Consider the following 14,454-nt stretch of genomic DNA (forward strand, 5'->3'; position numbering starts at 1 on the left):
CTCTGGGCTTCAGTTTCCTCATTATAGATGGGTTGAACTGGATCAGTAATGGCTCCCAACTTTGTGGTCTTTGGATCTTTAGGAGACTTCAAGAGTTATTTGTAAAGGGTCCACATAACGGGTATCTAATGGGAGAGTCAACAGGCAAACATAGGTACAGACAAGCTATATGTAGGCTAAATAGGAAATTATTAGAAGGAAGGCACTAGAATTAAGGGGAGTTGAGAAAGCCATCCTGTAGAAGGTGGGATTTTAGTTGGGACTTAAAGGAAGCCAGAGGAAGCCAGTGGGTGAGATGAGGAGAGAGAATTCTAGACATGGAGGACAGCCAGAGAAAAATGCCCCATGGCTGAGACATGAAGTGTCTTGAGCAACAGCCAGGAGGATAGCGTCATGGGATTGAAGAATACATGGTGGGGAGTAAGGTATAAGCAGACTAGAAAGATAGAGGCCTTAAATACTAAATGGGATTTTAAATTTGGTCGTGGCAGACATTTGAGGAGGAAAGGATGATTTTCTTAATCAAAAGATACTAATAGTATGATTGCTATCTTGGGGCAAGGGCATATGAGTATTTTGACGTTAAAAAGGGAGTCCTTGAATAATAGACTGGAGACTGTTGGCAGCTAGGTGGAGTATAGTAGTGAATTTGGAGTCCAGATGCTGTCCCAGATGCATACATACTAGCCATGTGTTCTTGGGAAAGTCACATCACTCAGCTCAGTTTCCTCATCTGTAAAATGGGGATACTAGCACTTTCCTCCCAGGGTTATTAGGAAGATCAGAAGAGGTAATGTATGTAAGAAGTGCTATGTAAATGACATTATTGTCATTATTAATGTTCCTAAGATCTGTTCAGTATCTCTTAAGTTCCCCTCCAGAAGGAAAAAAAAAACTGAGACTAGGAACAAGCCCTTTCTTGGATATCTGTTATTCCAGGTAACGTTTTTTCTAGAGGGGAAGGGGATCTCTCTGAGAGAAGGTACTTGTTTTGGTTTTCCGAAGAAGAACAGGGTGTTCTAGTTAGTAGAAGCTGGTGTCAGCTGACAGTCCCCCCACCCCCTTTAACAGCTGTCTGATGCATTCCACCACCTTTGTCTCTGCTTCTGCTTCATTTGGTCTTCCTTCCCCCCACCTCCCACTTCAGCCTTCTGTCCTCTCTGTCACCCTTTCCCCACCCCAGCTCCCTGTTGTGTTGTGGTCTTTTTCTTTCCTCTTCTCCCTGCCACCCCTCCCCAATTATATCTCCTCCCCTTTTCCCCATCTGTCCCTGGCTGTGTGTGTGTGTGTGTGTGTGTGTGTGTGTGTCTGTGTGTGTGTGTGTGTGTGTGTGTGTGTGTGTGTACATGCGCATGTGCCTGTTTTCACTTATCTGGAGGAGGAAAGAGAAGCCAGGATTTGGAAAAGGAAAACAAGCTTCCCCCAGGCCACCCTGCAGTCTGCTCCTGTGAGGGGAGTTATGCCAGAGATACTAAGAAATCCAACATAGAGTTCCCTGAGTTCTGGGGAACCACATGATTGTGATGTTAGCAAAGGGGCCAATGGGAGGGGAGGTGAAGCCAGAGGATCATAAGTTCCAAGTGAGGGAAGCAAGTTAGGTTTTTGGAGGAAAAATATTTTTAAAGAGACCAGGGGAGTTGAAGCATATCCAGTTCCTATTTCCTCTACTATATGTCATATCAGTATCTCACTTCCTGCTTCCCTGAAAGAGATCTGAAATGAGTTCAGGGTTTAAGAGACTCATTGGCCCTGGGTGGTAGCCCTTGAGAGCCAAAGGCATAGGTTAGGAGAAAGTAAAAAGGGATAGAGTGTGAAAGAAGATAAGGGAATAAGGGGATCTAATAGGTGAGTTGTGGTAGGCTATCACTAGATGTTGTTTCAGGCAATGGTCTAACCCAACTTCCAACACTGGGTTAAATCAGTGACTTATCTGATCCATTCTTCTAACTTTTGCTCTTCTCATTAAACTAATCTAGGCTCCCATCCAAATGGTCCTCTGCCATTTTTTGACTTAATCGTATCAGAATAACAATCCAGTGAGTCTTAATTGCATGCCTTCTGCTATACCACATCTGTCCAAGAGACCATCTTTGATCTGTTTCTTTGGTGTCTCTGGTAAGGTCAAGGTATGTTCAGCCCAGTTCTCTAAGGTAACACTAAGAGAACAAGCTCACATATATTTATAGTAGGTGTTCTTTGACATTTTGCATTACATTATGGACCCTCCTGCTAGTCAGGTGAAGCCTATGGATCCCTTCTCAGAATAATACTTTTAAACATACAAACTAAAATAAATGGAATTTTAAAATGAAATCAATTATATTGAAACACATTTATCAAGATATTAAAAAAACCAAGGTCATGGGTCCCAGTTGAGAGCCACTGATTTATAACAAGGAATAAGCTCACACAGCCTCTGGGGAGTTTGCCCAGTCATTTTGCCTGTGGAGTGTGCATAACTTGCACTTTGGAAACTTTCACTGGGGGTGGAGGTGTTGGCAATGGCTCATCACACCTGGGAACCTAGCAGAAAGAAACCAAGCAGTTATGTGACTTGCCTAAGGTCAGTCAGAAATAGAAGCAGAGTTAGAAAACAGCCTCCTGATACTCCACCCATTGCTATTACCAGTGCCCAAGTTTCCATGTTGCTGAGTTGGTCAGTGTGATGGAGTTTGATTGAAGGGACTCATCTACCACAAATCACTATTGGAGAAATACATCCCAGAGTAAGAGGTTGAAGTAAAGGAGAGTAAATGGGGAGGGGGCTGGAAATGAAGGAAAGAAGGGACAGGATGGTTGTGTGATTTGAAAACAGAGTACTCCTCCTAACATGCCATCTTTCCTCCCTGAGCACTGAATCCCCAAACCATAAAGCAGGTGAGGCTCCTGAGTTTACAGTAGCTACCAGAATTCGGGGTGGTTCCCTTAGGACTCCAGTTAATGTTAATTTCCCCTGAGGTCTGAGGTGGATCTCTTGCCTTTCTCCCCAGGAGCTTAAATAACCCTCTTACACCTTAGGTTCAGCCCTCCTTTGCCTCTTTTGGGAAAAAAGAAAACAACAACAAATAAACAGTTACTGTCCTTCAGTGAATAGATGCTGAGCAAGGGTAGACAGAGGGGAAAGGAGGCTACAGCTATTGGCAAAGAAGTACAGAAAGAGTGTTGGCTTTCCAGTAGAGGACCTTGGATCTAATATGAGCCAACCCTCTTGCTACCTCCAATCTTTAGTTGTCATTTCATGTCTCTGGGCCTCAGTTTCCTCAACTGTAAAATGAAGAGATTGAAAACAATTTATGATCCTATCTTCTTTTTGTTTCCTTTCCTAATTTCTGGGAAGGGAAAGGATCATGACTCCACTTGGAGTTTTCTTGACAAAGCTACTAGAGTGGTTTGTCATTTCCTTCTCCAACTTACTTTAAAGAAGAGGAAACTGAGGCAAACAGGGGTAAGTGATTTGCCCAGGGTCACACAGCTAGTAAGTGTCTGAGACCAGATTTGAACTCACAAAATGGCTTCATGACTCTAGGCCTAGCACTTTATCTACTGTTCCACCTTGCTGTCCTACGTGTTCATAGGATCACCATTAGGATTACAAGGTTGTAAACCTGCCAAATATACCAAAAGGGGCAAGTTTTGAGGAGAAGGAGCCCATATGTTCTTCAGTTTCTCTTTAGTTGCTAGCTTGTTTTTTCTCTCTACTGATGTTTCATGTCAAAAAAATGGAATAAATTGTGAATTTCCTTATTTCATATACATAAAATTTGCATGGTTGGTGTTTTGGGTCACCTCCATTCTTCCTGAAATCTCCAGATTCTTTCCCCCATATGCCAAAGTACCTGCTGAGTCAGTTAGGTTGAGCTAGCTGGGCCTAAAGAACTACATCCTGGACTCTCTCTCCCTAGCTGTAACCAGCACTGACTGCCAGGCCTAGCTCAGTATAGCTGACTATATTTCTTGATTGGAAAGCCTAATAAAAATGTTGGGATAAAGAACAGACAAGATGTAAAGTTTTAACCTCATGGGATCCTCATTGTCAAAAGTCTATCCATAAAGAGATTTTTACTGACCAATAGTGTGTACATTTACCTCTCGGTTTTGTCTGCGTTTGTGTTTGTCTGAGGTCTGTGGAATGTGTGCATCCTATTTCATATGACAAGGGATGGATGGCATGGGCTCCAGATGGAGGCTGGATCTTGTGTGTGTTTGTATGTGCTTTTACCCTGAAGGAGAAAAAGAGGAATGAGACAAGCCAAGGTTATTATAGGACAAGTCTGTTTGCTGCAGGATTGAATTACTATGAAAGAAGAGGAAGCAGTGGTGTGGAAGCCATAAGATCTGGAGTGTATATTAAAGCTGCCATGTTATGGTACATTGCCAAATAGGACAGTACATTTGTGATATCACCCTTTCCATTCTATTCCTAGAATCTCATAAGATTATAGCGTCACCGACTTAGAACCAGGTGTCGTCAGAGATGACTTAGAGCCTATCTAGTTCAATCTCATTTTACAGATCCAACAAACATCTATTATCGGAAAAAGAAACTGAGGCCTAGAGAACATAAGTGACTCAAGGTCAGATGGGTAATATGAAAAAGGGCCAGGAGGATTCAAAGCCAGGTTCTCTGACTCTAAAACCAGTGCTCTCTCCACTGCCTGGTGTTTCCCATTCCCATGACTTCCCTCACTCCTGTGATTTAGGAAAATCACTTTGACAGCCTCAGGGAGGATGGATTGGATTGGGGAGACTTGAGGCTGTGAGACCAATCATGGAAGGCTATTGAGAGGGCATAAGAGCCTGAACTAGGTTAGTGGCTAGGTGAGGACAGAGAAGGGAATGAATACAAATAATAGTTCTGAAAGTAGATATGGCAGAATTTGATAATGGATTGGCTAATATGAGAAGGATGAAAACGAAGTTGAGGATGATAAAGAGATTGCGAGTCTGAACAATTGTAGGGACAGTGGCATCCTCAATAGAAATGAGGAAAAGGGGAAGGTTTGAACATGTTTGAACATTGAGATACCTGTGGCACATCGGATTCAAAATGTCCACTTGGCAATTGGCAGTGCTGGAGCTCAGCAGACATTAGAGATGGCCCTGTCATCCTGGGAAACACCACCTAGAGATGGTAATCCATCTTATGGTAGCTGGTGAGAATCATAGAGGGAGAGAAGAAAGGAAACCATGTGGATATCTTGGAATATACCCATATTTCAGGATCTAAGCTAGCTGATGACCTAGCAAAGAACGGGACCAGCCTGGCTGGAAGAACAAAGATTAAACAGGGTCATAAAAAAACAACATGCAAAGTAAATACAAAATATTTCTCCCTCCCTCCCCCCAGTTAATAGAATGCAAAGTACTTTAGAAGAGGCAGAGGAGTCATTGACATCCGGAAAGAATCAGAAAAAAGTCTTGTATAGTAGGGTGTTAATAAAATAAGACTTAGGGTCTAGGAATTTCAAAATGTAGTGGCAATTATTCCAGGACTATGGAGTCAGCTTGGGCAAAGGTGCGAAGGCAGGAGATGGAATGAGGAAATGGGGAGTGGCTAGTAGGGCAGTATAGCTTAAATGCAGGGACTAACATAAAATATGACTGGGAAGAAGTTGGAACTAGATAAAGCTCTTCAGACCTAGTAAGAGTTGGAATCTTGGAAGCACAGGAGCACGTAAGGAAGCCGGTGGTGCTTTTTGAGCCAGGAGAGTGACATGATCAGGCCTGTCCTTTAGGAACATCAGTTTGGAATCTGCATGGAGGATTGGAAAGGGAGACCACTTGGAAGGTTATTAACAATGATTGAAGGGCTGAACTAAGGTGGTGACTGTGAGTGTGGAGAAGGAGCTGAATGGAAGAGACGTGATAGAAGCAGAATAGACTTGGCCACTGATAGAGTGGCTATGATGAGGTTTAGGGGTGCCTGGGACCCCAAAATATCAACAATGAATGAATTCGATTCAAGCCTTCTTAAAGCCAAAGAAAACAAAGTTTATTAAAGATGCGCCAAATTGGGTTGGCTCTTAAGGAGCCTAAGCATTTGTAACGTGTTTTTCACAAGAAGGCCAGATAGAATCTCAGCTAGACAGAGACTGAGCTGAATTGAATCTGAGGGCCTTCATGGAGGCGAGACGGAACTAAATGCAGAAAAGACTAGAGGAGGGATCTGGGGGTGGTCTGGCAGTCCAGGGTGATGGGAGGAGGGGTCTAGGGAGGGTCCTGAGGAGAAGTCCTAGGAGGGAATCCCAGGAGGATCAAAGGCTGGAAACAGCTGGAGGCTATCAAGAGACTTCTGACCATGGAGAGCCTAGGTGGGAAGCAGGTGGGGCAATCAAGAGGTAATAGACCATAGCCACAGATTTGAGTATGAAAAGCCAGGTTAAGTGGGGAGATTCAAGGGGAGCTCAAGGAAGTTCCCAGAGTCTGAACCTCATCAGCAGGAGCCCTCAAAATAGGGAAGCTAAGATGATAGATATGTGCCATGGGAGAACTAGTCTACTTCCTTCATTTTACAAATGAGTATGCTGATGCTCAGAGAAGTCCAGTTTCTTCTCTGAGGTCATGTAGATAAGAAATAGGAAATTTTCAGTTAGGTCCTCTGACTCCAAATGCTGTATTTCTCTACTACCATGCTGCCTTCACCTCACCCAGATTTTCTGCTAGTCCTAAGGCAGGGTAACCCCCTCCTCCAGTTTTGGCTAATTGGATCCTTTTTAAACATTTGTTCTCCACAGGAGGGACCTCTCTCCCCGGTTCAACTTTAATTCCCGGTACCTGGCCCCACGTCAGATGTCATAGGTTCCTGTGGTGGCTAAATACAAAGGTTTAGGGGAAAACTTCTCCAATTAATTCCATCCCACCCCCACCTCCCCCAGAAGGCATTTGGTAGCAGGATATGCACAGTCATCAGTCACCAATTGTTTTTCTATCTTAACCTACCGAGTTCGCATGAATAAAAGACATCAAATCCTTCTAAAGAACAGATTCCTCCATAGCCCTGGGCCATTGAATTTGAAGGCTTCAAGTTTCTTTATTTCTGCCTGTCTTATTCTTTTTTCAAAAAGGAGTTAATTAAGTAAATACACTCTTCAGCATCCTCCAGAGGTCTTTTGTCATCTTGGCTTCCTTCCACCTTTTCATGGTGGAAACAAAAGGTGAATCAAAGGCAGGAGGGGGAGAGTGGAGAGAGGGAGAGGGTGCCCTTAGCACATTTTAGGAAGTCATGAAGAATTAGGGTCTAATTCCCTCCACTCTCCATTCTTTATAGACTGCTGAAACAAAATTTCGATATTACATAATGCTGCATTATGTAATCTGCATTAATTAATGCATTAAGTTGTGTCCTGCCAGAGACCCATGCTGTTCTAGCTCCTTGCAAGGTCAGAAGCCCCAAAAATGCACTGAATCTCGGGCATGGAGGGAGGTATCCTGCCTATGCAGTCACTGAGCTTAAAATAAGTCCAGGAACAGCCCATGAAAAAGCAAAAACTATCTCTGGAATCCTGCATCAGGTGCTAAATGGGAAAAAAAAGCTAGGGTGGGGGTGGAGACAATCGTCATCAGTCACAGAAAGGTCTCTTCATGACCCCTATGCAGAGCAGGAGAGCTGGCAAGAATCCTGCTGAGTTGTGCCTGTGACTGCTGACCTTTCCTCTCTGGGGAGGTGGCTCAGGTTTCAGTCCTTCTGTAAGAGGAGGGAATCATGTTCTGTTGCACTGAGAAGATTGCCAATGAGCACCCTGCTGTCTTTCTGCTTCTTTCCTGCCCCTTCAATCACATGCTGTTATCCCTGCCCCTTCAATCACATGCTGTTATCCCTCTGCTACAGCGTGAAGCGTTAAGACTTGGAGGAATACAGCCCTTGTGGACGTGAGGTGTCACAAGAGCCCCAGAGTAACTGTTTCATCTTCCCCACCTCATTCTCTTTCCTTATTGCTTTTTTAAACTAGCTCACTTGAAATGAAAGCTTAATCATAGTTGGGAGGGGAAAAGTTGCTACCCTAAGAAAAAGTCCCTGAGAATGAAAAGTTTATAACCCAAGATTAAGAACTTGTATCTTTATTACATTTCAAAGATGTAATAATGGAATAGACATTCCATTATCAGTTCTGAATTCTCTTTCTCCCTCTCACTGAGAAGCTAAGAAAAAACAAAATCCATTACAAATGTGGATAGTCTAGAAAACAAATTCAGACATTAGCCATGTCTGAAAAGTAAAAATGCTTTCATCTGCACTCTAGAGTCCATCAGCTTTCTGGAGGTGAAAAACATGTTTCATCATGAGCCCTTTGGAGTTGTGATGGTGATGAGGGTTGGAAAAATAAAGGAACCCCAAGACTGGAGTTCCCTGCTGGGGCTGTCTGGAAAGAAATCGAAGACTCAAACATTCTTTAGGTCAAGGCGGTAAAGATGAATTACGCTTTTCAGCACGCAAGAGTTCTTAGGGAACCTGCAAACTTAGAGGGGCACAGTTAAAGTTTGTAGAGGATATTCTGCAGTAAAACATGTGCCAAATAGGCTAACTAGGTGATTCATGGCAGGATTAGGGAGTGGTTAAGGAATGGTTAGTTCTTACAGGAACGTGCACTTTTGGTATCTACTGTGCAGGTATTTTACCCAGAGTTCCTCAGGAAATAGCCCAAGGGGTGGGTTACCTGAAGGAGTGATTTTAGGCCAGTTCAGCCAGTACACAGCTGGTTCAAACTAATAAATTCTATAGGTCCAGCTGGCTACTATATCAGGAAGAGAGATCTAGGACTGGGGAGAAAACTACCTGGGATTGTGTTTTGAGGTTAGGGAGAAATATGCTTTTAGGATTGGGGTCCTAGCACCCTATCAATGGGTCATTGTGTTCATCCAGAGTTAACAAGACTTTCAAAGTTTTCCAAAGCATTGTTGTTATTTGTATAAGTTGTTCTTAGTTTTTCCTGCTTCACTTTGCCTCAGTTAATACAAGTGTTCCCAAGTTTCTTTGAAACCATGCCCTTCATGCCTTCTTACAGGGCAATGGTATTCCATTACATTCATATGCCATAACTTGGTGTCCTTCAGGTATTTCCCAGCTGATAGGCATCCCCTCAGTTTCCAGTTCTTTGACACCACAAAAAGAGCTGCTAGAAATATTTTTGTACATTCATGTCCTTTTCCTTTTTCTTTGATCTCTTTGAGTTATAGATATAGTAGCAGTATTGCTGGGTCAAAGAGTATATGCAGGAACATACTTTGGGCATAATTTCAAGTTGCTCTCCAGAATGGTCTGTCCATTTCCCAGCTCTCCCAACAGTACACTAGAATACCTGTTTTCCTTCAGCCTCGCCAGCATTTGTCATTTTCCCATTTTGTCATCTTAGCTCAACTGGTAAGATGTGAAGTGCTACTTCAGTGATGTTTTCATTTGCACAATGTTTATCTTTTAAGGAAGCCTTACTGATGGAATGATAATTTGCTTTCAACCCATTCAACTTATTTTTTTTAAGATAGGTGGGAATAATGATAGCACCTACTTCCCAGAATTGTTATGAGGATTTGATGAGATGATAATTATAAACCTTTAACACAGTACCTGCTACATAACACTTGTTCCCTTCAGCCCTTCCCTGTGGAATGAATGGTGGCAGAGCTTCATAGGAGCACTTCCCTTAGGCACATTTTTTTCCATTCTAAATTGTTTTTGCTTGTTTTGCTCCCAACCGGATCATTCCCTTTCCCCATTTCATCTCCATTTACTTCTACCCTCTTTTTCCTTCTCTTTGATAGCCGCTGCTCTTCCCCTCCTTTGGCTCCTTATCTTCCACCCTGGGCTTCCTGGCTTTCTCTTTCCTGCCCAGTGCATTCCATTACCTTCCTTTTGGCTTCTCCTTCCTTTCTCTTCCATTTTGTCCCTATCTGCTTTCTCCCTCCTGTTTCTCATTCATTTCTCTTCCTCTGCTTCCTCCGTGGTCTCCCTCTGTCCTCTGTTGCCCTTTGCCATCTTTCTGATTTCTTTTCATTTTTATTCTCTTTCTCTCACCTGGAGGCAGTTCCTAGAGCTGCAGGACTTGGTCAGAAATTTACCAGGTCTGTGGGACATTTGACCTCTCTCAGCCTCAGTTTTCTCATCATTTTTACCCTCTAAAATAAGGGAGTTAGGCTCCATGATTCCTAAGGTCCCTTTCATCTCTTAAATCAGTGATTCTATGATCATTTCTACCCTTCGCTCTGTCTCCTCCTTTCTCCCTGGCTCTGCCCTTTCCCGGACCTCATCCGCCTTTTCCTCTCTACCCTATTCTTAAGTGTCTCTCTACTATGGGTCTCAGAAACAGATATCCCTTAGTTGATAATCTGAACTTATTTCTCAGCAACCCAGTTTTGTCCTTTAATCTTCTCTCATAAAACACTTCCCTTGATCTTTCCAGCACTAGCTTAGCTGTCTGTTCTGAATTCCTCATATGCTGTCATCATACAGGATTTGACCGTTCACTGACTTAACCATTGGGGTCCAATGGAAAAGTTGAGATCATAAGCCCAGGGATTTTAATCATGAGGTGATTTTGGTTGTACCCTCACTTATTGAAATCCTTATTATATTATATAAGATTAAAGCAAATGTGTGCTTATCTCCCATCTGTCTCAGTCCTGTAGAATACTCAAGTCTTTAGAAAATGTTCTCTGTTCAGTCACTCAGAATACCACTTCTCACAACATGTTTTCATTCTGCTGGCATAGATGCTATCTTGTGGAACAGCTTACCCACGGGGTGTCGAGGATTTCTGCTTTTGAAGACCCAATTTGCCCTAGTTCAGTCTCTTCCATAAAAATTAAATCAGTTGGCTGGTCGTTTTATAGATGTTGGTGTTCTGTTATAGGTTGGGAGAGGAATCTGAGAGATGAAACTGGGGTGTCAAAGACAACATGGGAAAGCGATTTGCCAGGTTCAAAACAGTCAACAAATACATACCTACCATTAATGTGTCTACTCCAGCAGTTTGGTGATGATGGATAAAGGAGGGAGGGAGCTGCTGAGAAGGGGGAGGGCAAATGGGATGTGATACAACATCAAGCTTGATGTTGGGGAGCATGAAAGATTAAGGGTTATGTCTGCCAATTAAAAATGAAGCAATTAGTGCCAAATAAGTGTTGGCAGCAACTAGCTTTCTTGGGCTTTATACTGCCACCGCACCTTCCCATACTGTTTTTATCAGGTCCTATCTCCAGAGTATTGGGGCCTGACAAGTCCATGAGACAAAGGGAAGAATCAGGCAGTCACTCAGTTCTGTGGAAATTATGCTAAGCTGAAAACTTAGAGATATAGATTCTATTTTTGACTATTTTGATTCTATTTTATTCTATTCTATCTTTCTGATGTTGGGTCAATCAACAGAACTGTTCCATTCCATGGTTTCTCCAGCCGTAAAGTGGACATAGTAACACTTAATACTCTATCTTGCTGGGATAATGTAAAAATAAAATAAGAAAGCATTTGCAAATAAAAATACTATATGAGCATGTATTTTCATTGCAACATTTTATGCACAAAAGACCACTTTCTTTTAGCTGGAGTCAACTGTCTAGGTTAAAGTCTGAGGAATAAATGGAACATTAATTAAGTTCTTACTATGTGCAAAGCTTTGTGCTGAGAACTGGAGATTCAAACAGAAAAGTATGTCAGTCCCTGCTCCCAAAGAGCTCACCTTGAGATGACCTTGGGAAATGGAAGATTTCAGCTGTAAGTTAAATGGAAAAGTCCCTTTGTCCATGGGATGGGTACAGCAGCAAAGCAGATGGTAATGCCTCTTCTTATCATTTCCACTCATAAAATGCTATCAGTTTCTTGTGTTGATCCATTTGACAGTGCCAAGCTCTTCTTTTCTGGCTCTTCAGTAGCTATGAGTACAGAATCTAGAGAAGTAGCTACCAGGATGCATTTCCACAGGCCTTGCTTCTAGGATGATTGATGGCTGAGGGTACTGGCCTGTGAAAGTATAAAGAGGAGCTAGAAACAGTATCCTTAACTAACAGTAGGTCAGTGTGTACATGCCTGGGGTCTTCCCCTAGTCCCACAACATCATAAATTCCTGGTCTCTTTTTTTTAGAGGAAAAGACTTCAGGGTTATCCCTTATTCAAGTATATCCTAGTACCATTATAGGGTCCCTAGGGCTAAAGTAATCAGTTGACCTCCATACAAGAAAAATGGTCCACTGGGCTTTTGAAAAAAAAAAAATGCCGCAGAGTATGGTGGAAAGAAGGCTAATTTTGGAATTAGAGGACCCTGGTCCAAATCCCAGTTCTGCTGTGTTACTACTTGTGTGACTATGGATCAGTCACTTCTCAAATGTTCAGTTTCTTTATTTTTTAAACAAGGAGGGTTAGATTAGATGCTGCCTAAAGGTCCCTTCCAGTTCTGAATCTCATGATCCTATGCGTGTGAATGGAACAGGAGATGCCTTTCTCTCCAAGGGAGTCTTTCCTTACTTTTTCATTAAATCCTACAGTTATAGAATATCAAAGCTGGGGAGATCTTAAAAGGCAATCTAGACCCCCATTCCCTTCATTCTTCAGACATGGAAACTGAGGCCTGGATAAGTTAAGTGACTTGCCCAGGATCACACAAATAGTAATTATAGGGTCTAAATTTGAACCCAGTCCTTCTGACTCCAAATTCTATCTTTCCATCATACTGCTCAGTTGAAATGGGAAACAGTTCTATGTAATAGAGCGGTCGAGATTTCCTCTAACTCCTTACCTTAGCAAATGGGGTCCTGAGAGAGTAATCTAGGATATATCCAGAAGTTAGACTCCCCTGGACACACAAGGACTCCTGTATAATTGATCAAATTGTGAATTTTCTAAAATCACTGTCCATATTTGCCTACCTTTGGGTCCTTGCCTGCATCTAGGAATGAAAGTAACTGGGTCCAGTTCATAATGCTTTTGCCAAGCTGTACTTTCTGGTTACAAGGATCAAACTGGAATTTTTTTAAGCCCTCATTAAAATCAGACTTGCTGTGTATTTGTGTCTTTGCATATTGGGAATACACATCTCTGTTGTGATGCCTGAAATTATTGTCTCTTAAGTATGCATGTGTGTGGAATGTCATTTCAGTGCTTCTCACATGGGTCAACTGTGCAAGTGTGCGATGGGCCACCCGAGTGCAGGACATCTTCACAGCTGGAAAGCTCTTGGCCCTGGGCCTGATTATTGTCATGGGGATTGTGCAGATCTGCAAAGGTGAGGCAGTGGGAATGTCTGGGTTTCATACACTTTCTTCTACATGTATACCTGTACACACATACCTGTATATGCGTACTATAAAACTTCCAGTTTCTATACTGGCACGATTCTTCTTCCCTTGCTTTAATGCAAGGGTGAGAAACACTCATATTCTTTTCTACACATGTTGGATTATGTCTGGCTGTATCCTCAGCCACAGTGTTTCTTTCAGTGGTGCTCTCTGGCATGGTGCCTTACCCCACCTAGGAGAGGCTTAGTCAGTGTTCTGTAACTGAATTGACTTCCCTGTCCTGACCCAAGGAGAGCACCTTACTCCTTTATATTTATATTAATTATACCTGAGGGGAATGTATATCTTTGACTTATTTTGTTTTTTAGGTTTTCAGTTTGTTCATAACCTTTAAAATGCCAAGAGGTACATTCTTGGGTATTGTGCCAACATTCTCCACTAGATTTATTCCTTTCCTTGCCTGGATTCTCTGTTTGGTTTCCATGGGACTTATGGTACCACCAGGCTCTGCCTAATATCACAGCTTTACAGTCAAAGTCAGGTGACATATAGGGAGGGAAGTTTCAGTCATTGGCTCAAACTCCAGGTATACAATTTGATCTTTTCCCCACGAAATATCAGCTAAGTTCTTTGCATGACATTCTCATAAAATAGATGCCTTTGTTTCTCCTTCGCAATCTTATTTAATTGTTATACTTTCTAAGAGCCAGAAAAGATTGGTGTATGTACGATTTTATACAATCAAGGTGTAGTGGAAAAGGACCCCAGATTTGGAGTCAAAGGACCTGGCTGACCATGGGCAAGTCACCTCTGCTCTCTGAACCTTAGTTCCTCCTCTGTAAAAGGAAGGATTTTAATGAAGGCTTCTTCTAGCTCTGAACTTACTCTAAATTTATGATCCTATGTCTCTAGACATAGAGTCTGTGCTTTCCAAAAATTACGAGCATCCCCTGGTCACGCCAGTCTTGTCAGCCTGCCCCCAATATATACCTGACATATAAAATGGAGAAAGCCAACTTTACAGAAGAGATTGGACTTAGCACGGTGCTCATAGCAGGCCCTTCATACATGTTTACTGATTGACTGAGACAGGACAAAAATTACATAAGAAAAAGACATTTGAAAAATGAAGCAAAAAACAAGAAGAAAAAGCAAAATCCTGTAAACATGGAACAGCAGAGTGTGGTGAGAATTCGGGAAGGAAATAAATGCTCCATGTTTTTCATGATGAAA

At 42.3% G+C, this 14,454-nt stretch overlaps 1 protein-coding gene across 2 annotated transcripts in view; it reads left to right on the plus strand.

The window, feature by feature from the left end:
- SLC7A8 (solute carrier family 7 member 8) overlaps positions 1–14,454 on the plus strand; it is a 72,166-nt gene that overhangs the window by 40,656 nt on the left and 17,056 nt on the right. For both annotated transcript variants that reach the window (XM_072624392.1, XM_072624393.1), the window contains exon 5: positions 13,083–13,208. In XM_072624392.1, coding sequence (XP_072480493.1) covers positions 13,083–13,208 — 126 coding nt within the window. The remainder of the gene's footprint in view (positions 1–13,082; positions 13,209–14,454) is intronic.

Source organism: Notamacropus eugenii, chromosome 7, assembly GCF_028372415.1.
Source record: "Notamacropus eugenii isolate mMacEug1 chromosome 7, mMacEug1.pri_v2, whole genome shotgun sequence".
Taxonomy (NCBI): Eukaryota; Metazoa; Chordata; class Mammalia; order Diprotodontia; family Macropodidae; genus Notamacropus; species Notamacropus eugenii.